Source organism: Pseudorasbora parva, chromosome 2, assembly GCF_024679245.1.
Source record: "Pseudorasbora parva isolate DD20220531a chromosome 2, ASM2467924v1, whole genome shotgun sequence".
NCBI lineage: Eukaryota > Metazoa > Chordata > Actinopteri > Cypriniformes > Gobionidae > Pseudorasbora > Pseudorasbora parva.
In genome coordinates this window covers 8,897,019-8,912,176 of record NC_090173.1, presented here as the reverse complement: position 1 = coordinate 8,912,176, position 15,158 = coordinate 8,897,019, and the positions used below count along the sequence as shown (strand labels likewise).

The 15,158-nt window shown below is 39.7% G+C and overlaps 1 protein-coding gene across 1 annotated transcript in view; it reads left to right on the top strand.

The window, feature by feature from the left end:
• si:ch211-106h11.1 (volume-regulated anion channel subunit LRRC8D) overlaps positions 1-15,158 on the top strand; it is a 49,439-nt gene that overhangs the window by 30,468 nt on the left and 3,813 nt on the right. Inside the window, exons 6-8 of the mRNA XM_067455957.1 lie at positions 2,014-2,562; positions 4,293-4,543; positions 12,611-12,988. Coding sequence (XP_067312058.1) covers positions 2,014-2,562; positions 4,293-4,543; positions 12,611-12,988 — 1,178 coding nt within the window. The remainder of the gene's footprint in view (positions 1-2,013; positions 2,563-4,292; positions 4,544-12,610; positions 12,989-15,158) is intronic.

Genomic DNA, 15,158 nt, shown 5'->3' with positions numbered 1-15,158 from the left:
TGCACTTTTACTTAAGTAGACATCTGATTGTAGTACTTAAGTAGACATCTGATTGTAGTACTTTAGTAGACATCTGACTGTAGCACTTTTACTTAAGTAGACATCTAACTGTAGTACTTTTACTTAAGTAGACATCTGACTGTAGCACTTTTACTTAAGTAGACATCTGACTGTTGCACTTTTACTTAAGTAGACATCTGATTGTAGCACTTTTACTTAAGTAGACATCTGACTATAGTACTTTTACTAAAGTAGACATCTGACTGTAGCACTTTTACTAAAGTAGACATCTGATTGTAGTACTTAAGTACTTAAGTAGACATCTGACTGTAGCACTTTTACTTAAGTAGACATCTGACTATAGTACTTTTACTAAAGTAGACATCTGATTGTAGCACTTTTACCTAAGTAGACATCTGACTGTAACACTTTTACTAAAGTAGACATCTGATTGTAGCACTTTTACTTAAGTAGACATCTGACTATAATACTTTTACTAAAGTAGACATCTGACTGTAGTACTTTTACTTAATTAGCCATCTGACTGTAGTACTTTTACTTAAGTAGACATCTGACTATAGTACTTTTACCTAAGTAGACATCTGACTGTAGTACTTTTACTTAAGTAGACATCTGACTGTAGTACTTTTACTTAAGTAGACATCTGATTTTAGTACTTAAGTAGACATCTGACTGTAGTACTTTAGTAGACATATGACTGTAGTACTTTTACTTAAGTAGACATCTGACTGTAGTACTTTTACTTAAGTAGACATCTGACTATAGTACTTTTACTAAAGTAGACATCTGACTGTAGCACTTTAACTTAAGTGGACATCTGACTGTAGTACTTTTACCTAAGTAGACATCTGACTGTAACACTTTTACTAAAGTAGACATCTAATTGTAGCACTTTTACTTAAGTAGACATCTGACTATAGTACTTTTACTAAAGTAGACATCTGACTGTAGCACTTTTACTAAAGTAGAAATCTGACTGTAACACTTTTACTAAAGTAGACATCTGACTATAGTACTTTTACCTAAGTAGACATCTGACTGTAGTACTTTTACTTAAGTAGACATCTGACTGTAGTACTTTTACTTAAGTAGACATCTAATTGTAGCACTTTTACTTAAGTAGACATCTGACTATAGTACTTTTACTAAAGTAGACATCTGATTGTAGCACTTTTACCTAAGTAGACATCTGACTGTAACACTTTTACTTAAGTAGACATCTGATTGTAGCACTTTTACTTAAGTAGACATCTGACTATAATACTTTTACTAAAGTAGACATCTGACTGTAGTACTTTTACTTAATTAGCCATCTGACTGTAGTACTTTTACTTAAGTAGACATCTGACTATAGTACTTTTACTTAAGTAGATATCTGACTGTAGCACCCTTACTTAAGTAGACATCTGACTGTAGTACTTTTACTTAAGTAGACATCTGATTGTAGTACTTAAGTAGAAATCCGACTGTAGTACTTTAGTAGACATCTGACTGTAGAACTTTTACTTTAGTAGACATCTGATTGTAGTACTTAAGTAGACATCTGACTGTAGTACTTTAGTAGACATCTGACTGTAGTACTTTTACTTAAGTAGACATCTGATTGTTTTACTTTTAATTAAGTAGACATCTGACTGTAGTACTTTAGTAGACATCTGACTGTATTACTTTTACTTAAGTAGACATCTGACTGTAGTACTTAAGTAGACATCTGACAATAGTACTTTTTCTTAAGTAGACATCTGACTGTAGTACTTAAGTAGACATCTGACAATAGTACTTTTACTTAAGTAGACATCTGACTATAGTACTTTTATTTAAGTAGACATCTGACTGTAGTACTTAAGTAGACATCTGACTATAGTACTTTTATTTAAGTAGACATCTGACTGTAGTACTTAAGTAGACATCTGACTGTAGTACTTAAGTAGACATCTTACTGTAGCCCTTTTCCTCCAGTAATGAAGCTGTGTACTCTGTCCGCCTCTGCAGGTTTGCTATCACGAGGCGTTGCCCTGGTACTCACGCTTTCTCCCATACGTGACTCTGCTCCACACGCTGGTTCTGCTGGCCAGCGGCTGCTTCTGGTTCCACTTCCCTCTTACGTCGGCTCGTATCGAGCACTTCCTGTCGCTCCTCGCCAAATGTTGCGAATCGCCCTGGACGACGAGGGCACTGTCGCACACGGCCAAACTGGACACCCGCTTTTCGGAGGCGGAACAAGTGGCCCGACCCAAAGTGCCGTCTTCGTACAAACCGCGCAAGTCGAGTCTGGACTCGGGGACGGACAGCCCTCTGCTGGCGGGGACTGATAGTGCATCCACTACAACGCAGCCGTCTCCATGTCCCTCCACGTTATCCAACGTCTCCACGCTCTCCGCCCGCTCGCTCAAGGAGCCGGTCCTGCCGGCGCAGCTCGTCCCGGAAGGCTCCGGACCGGGAGCCACGTTGGACCGCAGCGACAGGGAACAGGCCAGAGCTCTGTTCGAGAGAGTGCGCAGGTTTCGCACTCACTGCGAGAGTTCGGATGTTATCTATAAGGTAACATACAAGTATGTTCATCACGGTTGGAGTTAAAAATCTTAATTTGTGTTCTACTAAAGAAACAAAGACACCTACATTTTCGATGCACTGGGGGTAAGCAGATAAACCAAATTTGTATTTTGGTTGAACTAATCCTTTATGATCTGGGACCATTTTTTGGGATTACCACCTGGATTTGGCCTACCCAAATTGAAAAGCCTCCCATACACACATACTGACTGTTCAACATGTTGGTGTCATTTTACAGGAAATCCTTTTGGAGTTACATAATACACTACTAAAAGTGATAAACATGTAAGTATAGGTTGTCTAAGCTGTAACCCCCCCCCCCCCCCCCCAAAAAAGAGAAGGTTTTTGATTATTTATTTTTTTATAAATTCATTTTTGAAAGTGTGTAACTCAGGCCCTGTGAGCTCTAGCACCCTGCAGACAGTTTGGGCTGTTTCCACTAAATTCTTATCCTAGACATCTAGACACACCCTAGCGGCAGCAAATCTAATGGTCTGGTCAGGCCAATCACATCGTGTATAGAGTCGGTGGGCGGGGCTTAACATAGTGACAGCCGAGTTGCGTTTGCGTGCTTCTAGTAAACACAGAAACTGGCAAACGGCGGTCTTTCGAATCAGCTTTGATCGTGACTCTGGAAGACTTGGAGTTAAGCTTTTCTCTGAGAAAAGAACAAAGAACGGCACTGAAGTTATTCTTAAGAAGGGAAGATGTGTTCGAGTTTAGCCGACCGGATACGGTGAATGTTTAATCTGTCAACAAGCTCCGCTTCACCTTCGTTGCTCTGGTTGGTTGTAGCGCTATCCTATCGAGTACAGAGGGAGTTTGAAAGACAACCGTTTATCCGCCCCTCGGGGAGTTTTCAAACCAAACGTCTTGATATGGATCTGGCTTGCAGGCTACTAAATTCCAGAAAATAGTGAAAAAAAGGATTTTGTCTGTGTCATGTTGTATGCAAGATTTATTTAAATGGCTCTGAAGGGAGGACCCCCCCACCCCTACCCACCCCCCTTACCCTGCGACACCCCTTTTAACCTCCCCACCTCCATATACAGTGGTATAAATGCAATATCCCAGAGTCATTAAATTAATTGAATATGCTGGAAACAGCCCAAACTGTCTGCAGGGTGCTAGAGGACACAGAGCCTGATTTACACACTTTCAAAAATGAATTTACAACCAAAGAAAATCAAAAAGCGTCTCTTAAAGCTCAGACAACCTATACTTAGGTTATGTTATGTTTATCACTTTTAGCAGTGTTTTATGTAACTCCAAAGGGTTTCCTGTAGAATGACACCAACATTATGTTGCTGATAATTTACTCACCCCCGTGTCAGCCAAGACATCCGTGTTTTTCTTTCTTCAGTCGAAAAGAAATTAAGGGTTTTAATCAGGATTTTTCTCCTTATAATGGATTTCAATGGGCCTCAAACAGTTCAAGGTCCAAATGACAGTTTCAGTGCAGCTTCAAAGGGCTTTAAACAACACCAGACGATGAGTACGGGTCTTATCTGGCCAAACAATTGCTCATTTAAACAAAAAATGTTAAATGTTTACGTTTTATAAGCACAAATGCACGCCATGCTCTGTTCTGTGATACGGGATTGCGCTTTAATGTCACATTTTGTAATATTATGGTGACAGAAGTTTCATTTTTTGGGTGAACTATCCCTTTAACAACAAGTGGCGCAACCGACGTGTTTTCTCAACTCTTCCTGTAGGTGTACACGGCTCAGACGGTGTTCAAGGTCCTGAAGTTCGTCCTGATCGTGAGCTACACCACTCCTCTCCTGAGCTCCATCTCCTTCAGTCACGTCTGCCAGCTTCACTCTCATGCTCTGACGGGGTACAGCGTCTTCCAGTGCAGTCACTCGCTGTCCTCCGTCCTGCGCAAGCTGATGCAGGCCTACGTCTCGCTGCTCTTCCTGTTTGGGCTGCTGGGCGTCTACGCCCTCTTCTGGATCTTCCACAAGTATGGCCGTCCCGAGACAGGAGAGGACTGTGTCCATGTAGTCTGTAGTCTGTCTCCATGTGTGAGTGTCGAGAGATTCTGCTGACTGAACTAACGTGCCTGTTTGTGTTCCAACACATTCTAAATGCTAATAGAGTGCATTAGTCCCGCCCACTTTTCACCGCCATTGGTTCCGAAAATGATTGGTCCATTCCATTTTTTTCACAGAGATTCTAAAGTCTTAGTCTAAAGTGAAAAATGATCTTCTTATTTAGGATTTTTTTTCTTGTTTCCAGTCCAAATATTAAAAAAAATCTTAAATAAAGATTAATTTACTAGATAAGTAAATTACATATGATATTTTTTCTTGTTTTCTGGGGAAACATATCTAAATGAAGTAAGTTTTTGCTTAAAACAAGCAAAATTATCTGCCAATGTGGTGAGAAAAATAATCTTATTTCTGTTTGGGACGGAAACAAGAAACAAGTTCCCTTTCGAAAGGGAACTGGCGCTGTGTCAGCTGACGCTACGGGGAATGCCTCCAGCGTGACAAGCATCTGAACTACTATCAAATCACGGCAATCCTATTGACCGGCGACAGACTATGATGTCATCAAGGTGCGACCAGGAAGTATATAAGGGCGCCTTGAAAACATGACACCTGCTTCTTTGTCTTCAGGGACTGATTTGTCTGAATGCTTCAAGTCATAAGGTAATCCAAATTCATTTGTTTTTTGCCTGGGATTAAAGGTAGGGTAGGTAAGTAGCCAAAACCAAACTTGTTTAAACGTTCTTTATATATCATTACATAATTAAAATGTAAGTACTCTAAAAAAGAAAGTATAAAATTTGAGTGTCTGTAGACCTCTCACGACTGTTTTAAAGACAGCTCATTATTTCCATTCACTCCACCCCTTCCAGCCCCTTCTGGGCTCTTTCCAAAGCCACGCCCCCAAAAACACATGAACGCGCCTCACCGACCAATCAGCTGGAAGACGCATTATTGACCTGAGAGGAGCGGTGTGGTGTGCATGTAGTGACATCATGTCAGAATCACATGTAATAAAACATCTAACTTTATCAGAATGAATATAAACACACTATCAAACTAGAATACCCATACTGGTAAAGTTTAAAATATATTTTTGTTTGATTCGGTAACGAGCTAGTTATATTTATAAGGCGTTTACACATGCATTTTGTTATCTAAAGTTACGTTTTGCGAAATTCAACACGACAGCGATCAACTTGAGCTAAGCATTTTGAGTGTTTATCATCTCTACTAATGGCTAAGTGTATAACTTTATGCTAAGTAATGTTATGCTATATTAGGCAGCTTCATGTGCTAGTGATACATGCTTCATGAAAACATAAACCATTGTTTGCCTTCGCTGACTGAAAAACCAGGCACCGTGCATTTTGAATGCTTTTGCTCTTCCTAGGGGTGCGCGCATGTGTGGGCGGGTCCTGTAGCGAAAGCGGTGGTTGCCATGGTAGCGAGAGAGAGTGACAGTCGCCCAAGCCAATCATTTTTTTCGTCCCGAATGAAAATAATGAGCGGTGTTTATTGCAGATTAAACAGTCTAGAGTTAGTTGATTTTTAAACTCTCTTTTTCAGAGTACTTACATTTTAATTATGTATTGACATATAAAGAAAGTTTAAACAAATGTGGACAAAAGTGTTTTAGATCATTCTTACCTTTAAGAGAATACACAATCAAGCTCTTATGGAGTTGTTTGTTTGATTGTGTGCAATGTGAGCGGGTTTTCAATCCGAGATCGCTCCACTCGGATTGGTGATGTGGTCCCGCTCACGCCGAGGCTGAGCACGGTTCCTCGGATGGGCTCGCCGATCGCCACGAGAGGGCTGTTCCCTCCGGCGATCTAGTGACTGACGAGATTAATCACAAGTGCTCTTAGATGGCTGGTGAGAAGGGAAATTAGTTCTTAGCCATCCTGACCATGTATGCTGAGCCGATTAATGCTATGAACGCGCTACATCCAGGCTGCGGCCGTCATGTGGGCCTGGTATTAAATACACCTTGATGACGTCATAGTCTGTCGCCGGTCAATAGGATTGCCGTGATTTGATAGTAGTTCAGACACCTGTCAGGCTGGAGGCGTTCCCCATAGCGTCAGCTGACGCAGCGTCTCGTTCCCTGTTCTCAGGGAACTAAGGTTACAGTCGTAACCAGAGACGATTTCAATCAGAAACAAGCCTTTTTTCTCACCCCATTGGCAGATCATTTTTCCTGTTTTAAGCAAAAACTCTCTTCATTTTGATTTGATTTTCAACAAAACAAGAAAAAATATCTTATGTGGTTTAACTTATCTAGTAAATAAATCCTGGCTTAAGAATTGTTAGATATTTAGACTAGAAACAAGACAAAATAATTCCAAGCTATATAATGGCAGTGACTTGTTTCTCTGTTTTTGAAGTCCATAAAAGTGCATCTAATAATAATAATAATAATAATAATAATGTGTTCGATTTATATAGAGCTTTTCAAGGTCCTCAAAGCGCTTTACATTGAAGGGGGTATCTCCTCAACCACCACCAGCTTATGGCGGAGAGGAGACCGAGTGATGAAGCCAATCAGGAGAGGGGGATGATCAAGCGGCCATGATAGACAGCGGCCAATGGGCAAATTTGGCCAGGATGCCGGGGTTACACCCTTACTCTCTTTCCGAAGGACATCCTGGGATTTTTAACGACCATAGAGAGTCAGGACCTCGGTTTAACGTCTCATCCGAAAGACGGTGCTCTTTGTCAGTATAGTGTCCCCATCACTATACTGGGGCGTTAGGACCCACACAGACCACAGGGTGAGCGCCCCCTGCTGGCCTCACTAACACCTCTACCAGCAGCTCCTGGTTTTCCCAGTTGGTCTCCCATCCAGGTACTGACCAGGCTCAGCCCTGCTTAGCTTCAGTGGGAAACCAGTCTTGGGCTACAGGGTGATATGGCTGCTGAATTTTTAGTGGTGTCCGAAACAATAGCGGAGATGTTCGAGTGCACTCATTCAATCCCACATTTCACCACAATAACGAGTGTACAGCCGATATACACTCAACGGTTGTCTGACTTCACGCACTCGTTTATATTCACTCCTTCAAGTGAACAATATTAGTGGACTAAAGTAGGAAATAGTGAATGAGGGTTTAGGCAACCTGGTCTCACAGAATTCAGTGAAATGAACACGGACCCTTAAATCAAAATCTGTGGTAGTTTCACAGAATCGCTGAAAATGTGATGGGTCCACGGAAGTGATGCCTATGTAAGTCAATGACAAGCAGCATTTTAACATTTTAAATGTTGTATTCAGTAAACCATGAACATTACCCATTATCATTATCACTTGAGAATTGCTGTTCAATGAATATTAACTTTCTTTTAAACTTAAATTCTATTTATTAAACTATGAAATTATTTATTAAACTTGTATGTCTTATATTAAGGATTATATTTGAACAGGGTTACAAACAACTCGATAGCACAAGCACGACAGTCCAACTAACAAATACATTACAATAATGACCAGATTACAGGGTTATAAAGATCATGAAAAGAGGACACAAACATTAGGAGTATAGTATCTTACCTGTCGGACACACTGTGAGCTGATCTTGAAACAGACACTGAGGGGTTTTAGATGCTCCATACGGTGTGGAAATGAACGGGTCTTTATCATCGCTGAAGTGAGCGACAATATTATCGCAAATGGACTAACAAGCGAACATGACACACGAGCATAGTCAAGCAAAAGCAGCATATATTAGATCTGTGAAACAAACAAAATCAATGTTACCTGCCTATCGAGAAGGAATAAAGCAACGCTCAAAAAGTATTTGAAATTAACATGATTTCTTAATGTTTAGCATATCAGGGCCATTTTATGATTAATAGAAATACATTCCTTACATACAGCTCCTTTAAAAAGTCAAGGCCAAAGAGCCCAACCAAAGTAAACACTGATCACCATAATGGTGACTTATTTCAAACTGTTGGATAGGGGTGTATTCCAGAAAGCAAGGTTAACTTACCATCACATATACCCTGAGCTCTCGGTTCCAAAAACGAGTCCACGAGTAAGTTCTCAGAGTGTGTTCCCGGCTAATTTACAAGACATTCTCAACAGAGCGACGAATCGATGATTCACAGTGGAAACAAACGCTAAGAAAGAGTGTGCCGTTCTACTTCCTTCTTCTTCTTTTGTTTAATGACGATTTACATAACCTAATTAGTGCACAGCACCACCTATCTGGTGGTTATGCAACACTTTAAAACATTTGTGTTTTTGTTGGTTTAACTTTAAAAAGTAAGAAACCTAGTTGCCTTAAAATTTTGAGTTTAAGGAAATTAGTTTAATAAATAGAAACTCTAAATATTATTGTATCTGAACCACATAAAAAATTGATAAATTATGAAAATAGCGCTATTTGACATGTTTCACTGCGTCATCAGAAATAAAACACACACAAATTCTTACACAAACCCAATATGCTTACACAATCTTTTAATAATATTTTAATAAAGTTAGTTGAATCTCATTTTTTAAAATTGTATCAACTCAAATTTTTAATTTCAATGAACTCAAAATTTTAAGGCAACCAGTTTAATTTTTTTTTTAAATAATTTTTTACAGTGAATAATTTTTTCAATGTCTTCAATTAATATGTCATCTTTGTTCTCTGAGAATAAGGGTTATGTTGTTTGTTTGATGCTAGTTAATTTAATTCAGATCCATGGGTGAGATGACAATAAAAATAAATATATTTGAATTGCATTAACATTTAAACTTTATTTTTATTATTATAATAATTCTTTAGAATTAATTTATAATATTGTATATTATATAACTGAAACAAATTTGGTTATATTAATAACTCTATTAATTATATAAAACACATCTAAATACCTCTCAAGCAAATTAACCCTGGATCATGAGCTGCTCCGGAGCAGGTTATGTTCAGAGAGTGAGTTGCTATACTTACATACCCTGAAAGTTACCTCCGTTTTTGGAACCGAAAGTTGAGGTTATCCGCTAACTTACTCTTAAACATACCCGGGTATGTCACATAACCTGCTTTCTGGAACACCCTCCAGGAGAAGTTGGATATATCTTCAGCAGGATTCTTTACTGAGAACTTGCTGTTTGTTCGCTGTAGTCATCAAGTCTCACAAACAGTATAAAACACATTTATTTAATTTATCCACATTTCAGGGGGAGGGATTTACACAGTAGATGAGACAATCTAACCAAAATAATGTTAAATAGTGTTGGGTCCAGGGGCCTATTGCACAAAACTAGGATAAGGGATTAAGCCGGGATATCTTGGTGATCCTGGCTCAATTTATCCACTAATATAGTTATTTTTCATTATCATTCTTTGGATTATGCAAAATACAATTTTGTGTAATACATGTCATTGTTATGCAAGTGAAAAATATATAACAGTACAAAACAGTACACAGTTTTTGATCAGTAATGTACAGCAAAAACAATACAATCTTACATTTATAAAAGATAATTACTTTCCTTTTTAAAAACATTTCTATATAGGTGTACTCATGTACAGATATATATGCTATATACACTGTAAAATATAATTAGTTAGACTTACTTTAAAAAAAAAGCATGTGTGGCAGGAGCAGTGTAAATTTATGTTAACTAATAAGAAGATCCGACTACGCCACCCTAAGGAATAACCCCAGGGAAAATACTTAAAACCACTTAATAATGAAGTAACAAAGCACACAAGTTCGATTCCCTCATAAAAAGCAAGCAAGAGATGTGAGTAAAGTATAAAAATACCACAATTGTTTATTACAAAAAGAGTTTAAAATTTAAGCACAAAACATGCAGGTCCCCACTTCAAAGAAAGGGAAAAAAAATACAAAAAAAAAAAAATAAAGAAACAGCTTAAATAATAATCATATACATATAAACAAAACAAATACCAGCAGGGCTGAGGCTCCCAATGGCGGGAATCAATGGAGATGGTGGTTCTACAAGAGCACACTTGCACGCACACACACCCGTGCACACCCGTGGGGAAAAATGGACGTGACGCATCCCAGGTAACAACCAATCAGCCTTTAAATAGGACAATACTGATTGCTGATTGGTGGGCACTGCTGTCAATCACCTAATCCTGTTACACATGCAATTTGAATGTTGCACAACCAAACCGAACACTGATGATAATGGCGAGTTCAAACTAAAATGTAGGAAGTCAGCCTTTGTGATGTTCTCTCAAATTTTTCAATTGTATTGACAATTCAACATTCAAGATGACGAAGACAACTAGAGAAAGATAACTGCAGAAGTGGAGGAAATGAGTGAAATGGCTACTAAGAATTGGGCAGCCTTTTGTTCTTTTTTTTTTGCTTGATAAAATGCCTCTAACTCAAACCAATTATTTAGTCTTAACTTGGGTTTTCTGAGTAAACATGGCGTACAGATTACTAGATTTGTACAATTAGGATAATATAGTTCACCCAAAATGAGAGAGGGACTGAGGACCAGGACAGAGTTTGAAGAACCTTGATTTAAAACTTTATAACGTAAAACATCTTGCATCTGCCAGAGCGCCTTCCATATTCAACTTGTGGAGAAAGTGTAGTGCCTCTCGCAGTTCAAACGCTTATGCAACATCTGACGTCAGTTACTCTATTTTCATACGTTGAAATCTTTCTTTCACTTCCTTAATTTCATTTACGACATTCTTTAACTGATTGATTCCTTCCTTCATGTCTTTAATGAATTTCTCAGTTTTGTTCTTGAACTCTTTTTCATTCATTTGTTTAGGTCTGGGTGTTTCTGCCAGCCTGTTATTGCTGTCTTGCACCTCGCCTTCGAGAATCTCTTCAAGATCATCAAGCACAGAACTAATCTCAGCAAACGTTTTTGATAGATTTCCACTGAATTTCAACATTTTAGCAATCCGGTAACCCATTTCTCTGTTATCATTTCTCTGGAACACCTGCCTTTTTTTAAAAAAAAAAAAGAAGTAGGAGAAACGTTCACGCATTTCATTGGCTTTGTGTTCTGCTTGTCTTCGGTCATTCAGTATTTCCAAAGTACGAATACACATCTTTTCTACTATGCAAATAATAGGGCTGATTTTCTTCTGAAACTCCTCAAGTTCAGTTTCAATGGTTTTTCTGAAGTTATTCTCCTTGTATGTTTTCAGGAATACAGAAGCCACACATGTACCAGTTACAGTTAAAGCTGCAGTTGCCATTCCAGCAACAATAAAAGATACCCCTGCAGTAAATACACTTAAAGCCAATCCCGTAATCAAGGCAGTTGCTCCCGCTACTGCTCCTCCTATAGGGAGACCAGTAGCACGTCTGTAATCTTCTTCAAACTTTTCCACATGAGAACTCATTTCCTCTAGATGCTTCAGACATTGAGGAGAAACTTCCTCACTTAGCATTTTCAATTCTTCTTTGAGATCAGTAATGTCAGACCTAGAGAAAAGAAACATCAGTCATTTTCTATATATCATATGCAGGGTGATCTATCCATCATATAACTGCTCCACACGGATCTGGGGGGGCGATCGCCTTCCGTATTCAGCTTTTTGCAGTGCCTCTGCAGTTCAAAATGCTTATGCTACGTCTGACGATTGTAACTGGTAGCGTAAGCATTTTGAACTGCAGAGACACTTTCAACACTTTTTCCATTAGCTGATTACGGAAGATGAATATGGCAGTCCAGACAAAATAGATATTTTTCTTACACAAATGCAACACTTTGCTTCCTTTATTAACCCTAGAGAGCCGTGTGGAGCAGTTATATGATGGATAGATGCACTTTTATGGATTTCAAAAATGACTTATCAAGTCAATGCCAATTTAAAGCTTGGGAGAGCCAGGATATTTATAATATAACTCTTATTTAGTTCATGTATACCTAGGGTGAGTAACTCATGGGCTAATTTTCATTTTTGGGTGAACTGTCCCTTTAAAGGTTCATAAGTTATTGTTACAAATCATTCCCATTTTTACTTCCGGAACCCGACTCTTGCAATCTATGTTAGAGGTAAAACTATAATGCGATCTTATTGCCTTATCCTCAGGTCTTTGAGGCAGTACTCTTTCCAGAGTCTCCGTGAGAAAGGGTCCATGCTAGACGCACCGGACCTCCATAATGACCTGGCCTTCCTCCTGCACATGGCCGACCAGTACGACCCTCTGCTGTCCCAACGGCTGTCGGTGTTCCTGTCTCCGGTCAGCGAGACCCGTCTGCTGGAGGAGAGCCTGGAGCGCCGCTGGGGGGCCGAGAGACTGCGCTCCATGATCACGGCTGACCCTCAGGGCCGAAATCTGCTGCAGCTCGTGGCCCTGCCTCGCCTGCCCCTCGCCCTCTTCACCCTCAGCCAGCTGGAGGTGCTGAAGCTGGAGCTCATCGGAGACGCCAAACTCACCGCGCAGATATCTAACATGACTGCACTCAGGTATGCTTTCACATTATCACACATTACTTCAGCTCTGGGCAAGGTAAAAAGGTCACATGCCGATATCAGAGTTTGCCTGATTGAATATAGGGTTTCAGAAGGTTTGTAAACAATCGGCACCAAGATACTTCCGGGTGGCAGAACGCGAGCGGCTTCTACAAACTGAAGAGATCCAGACGGCGACTGTAAACAGCTACACAAATGTTGATTAAAGTTGAAACTATAAAGAAAACGTGTTGTGTTTGGGGTTGCGCCGTCAGATATACAGCAAAAGATTTTATCGATTTCCTTTTAGAAAAAAGTAAATATATCCAGCCAAACCTGTGGGTGAGGAGGCTAAAGCAAGTGGACGTCGTCAAAAGAGACGCTACAGAGAAGTATTCTCAAAACGGTCCATCTACGAAATCATTGTGGAGCATAATTATCTTCAGCTAGGGAAATTCGAGACTAATATTAGTCAACTTAAGATCTCTTTTAAAGATCGAACTCATTGCCAGTCACTGCCTGAAGTAAAAGTATTATACAAGGAAGAGACAGAACTTCTAGTCAATGGAAGAAATAGGAAAAGCAAAACATAGTTGTAGGCTGATGGAAGATTGATGCGTGTACCACACTGGCTTCATCATCACCGCGAGTTTAGTTTGAGTGAATGCCTAACGTTAGCGGAGTAGCGCTAGTCTACAGCACGCTATCCTTTTCACCGTCAGAAGCTCACGTCTGTGCCATATCCGACCCCGACCTAGCAACAGAAAACGATCATAGCATTTTTAGTTAGATAACAGGGAAATAGACCATCTACGATAGCCTAACATGTAGTAAGTCAAACAGCAACAGTCACTAAAATAAAAATTATGGTACTAGACTTGCGCTTCATCTACTAGACCAAGGTAAGACATTTCATGTATTGCTATCTCCTGAATTAGTTCATCAGTCCCTCAATAATCATGTTAAAGGGGTACTTCAGCGCTGGGAAGATGAATCTGTATTTAAACTGTGTCATCAATGCAGTAGAAATGTGAAATTATTTTTGAATTTGGTGTCTTCTAGACTGAGAAAAGACAGAAAATGTATTTTTGTCCCATGGGGATGAAAGACTACAATTCCCAGAATGCTTCGCTGCCCTGTGAGGCCATTCCCAACGCCACCAACTTCATTACTGTGACTGAGTTAGAGAAGACACTACAATTAAAAACTGAACGTGTCTGTTCAATATAATGAGTGAGTCACCGCGCGAGTGTCACAGCACTGAGCACTAACTGCAGGAGTGCAACTAACTAACTGCGACTACATTCGCGGCATACATTCACAACGCGAGTTCAGTCTGGCACGCATTTCAGATCATGCCTTTGCAAGCTTAACTTTCATAGAAATGAATTTGAGAAGTTAAAAGACTTACATTGCTCACCATAGCTCCGTTTAAATGATCCTGTCTGCAAGCTGAGCTCTCCCTGCCAGTTGAGTGTAATCTCCCATCCCCCAATGCCGGATTCAAAACATGCGGAAATGGCTCCCTCTGCTGGCTGTAGTCTTTAGCCTCTGGGCAAACATTCCTCCTATGATGCAAAAATCATAATTTTGCATCATAGGAGGAATTTTTCCAGAAATAAAATGCATAAATCTCTTGTCTCAGGGAGATATGAGGGGGGAAAGCACAATAATTTGAATATTCTCCAGGGTTTCTACTGATACAAAGCCATATGCTAATCGCTGAAGTAACCCTTTAACTATGTCTGAATCCCATGCAATTTACTAGCGTTGCCATAGGAACGCTTCGGCTTTTGCCACCAGGACGAACATTTATTACTGTTGTGACGTCATGGTGAATTGTCATATTGAGAATGCTTTTTAACGGTCCCATGGCATGGATTTTTCTGACGGATATAGGGATGGATGGATGGATAGACAGAGATAGATAGATAGATAGATAGGTAGGTAGGTAGGTAGGTAGGTAGGTGGTAGGTGGTAGGTAGGTAGGTAGGTAGGTAGGTGGTAGGTAGGTAGGTAGGTAGGTAGGTAGGTAGGTAGGTAGGTAGGTAGGTAGGTAGATAGATAGATAGATAGATAGATAGATAGATAGATAGATAGATAGATAGATAGATAGATAGATAGATAGATAGATAGATAGATAGATAGATAGATAGAAATAGTCAGATGATGGATGGGTGGATGG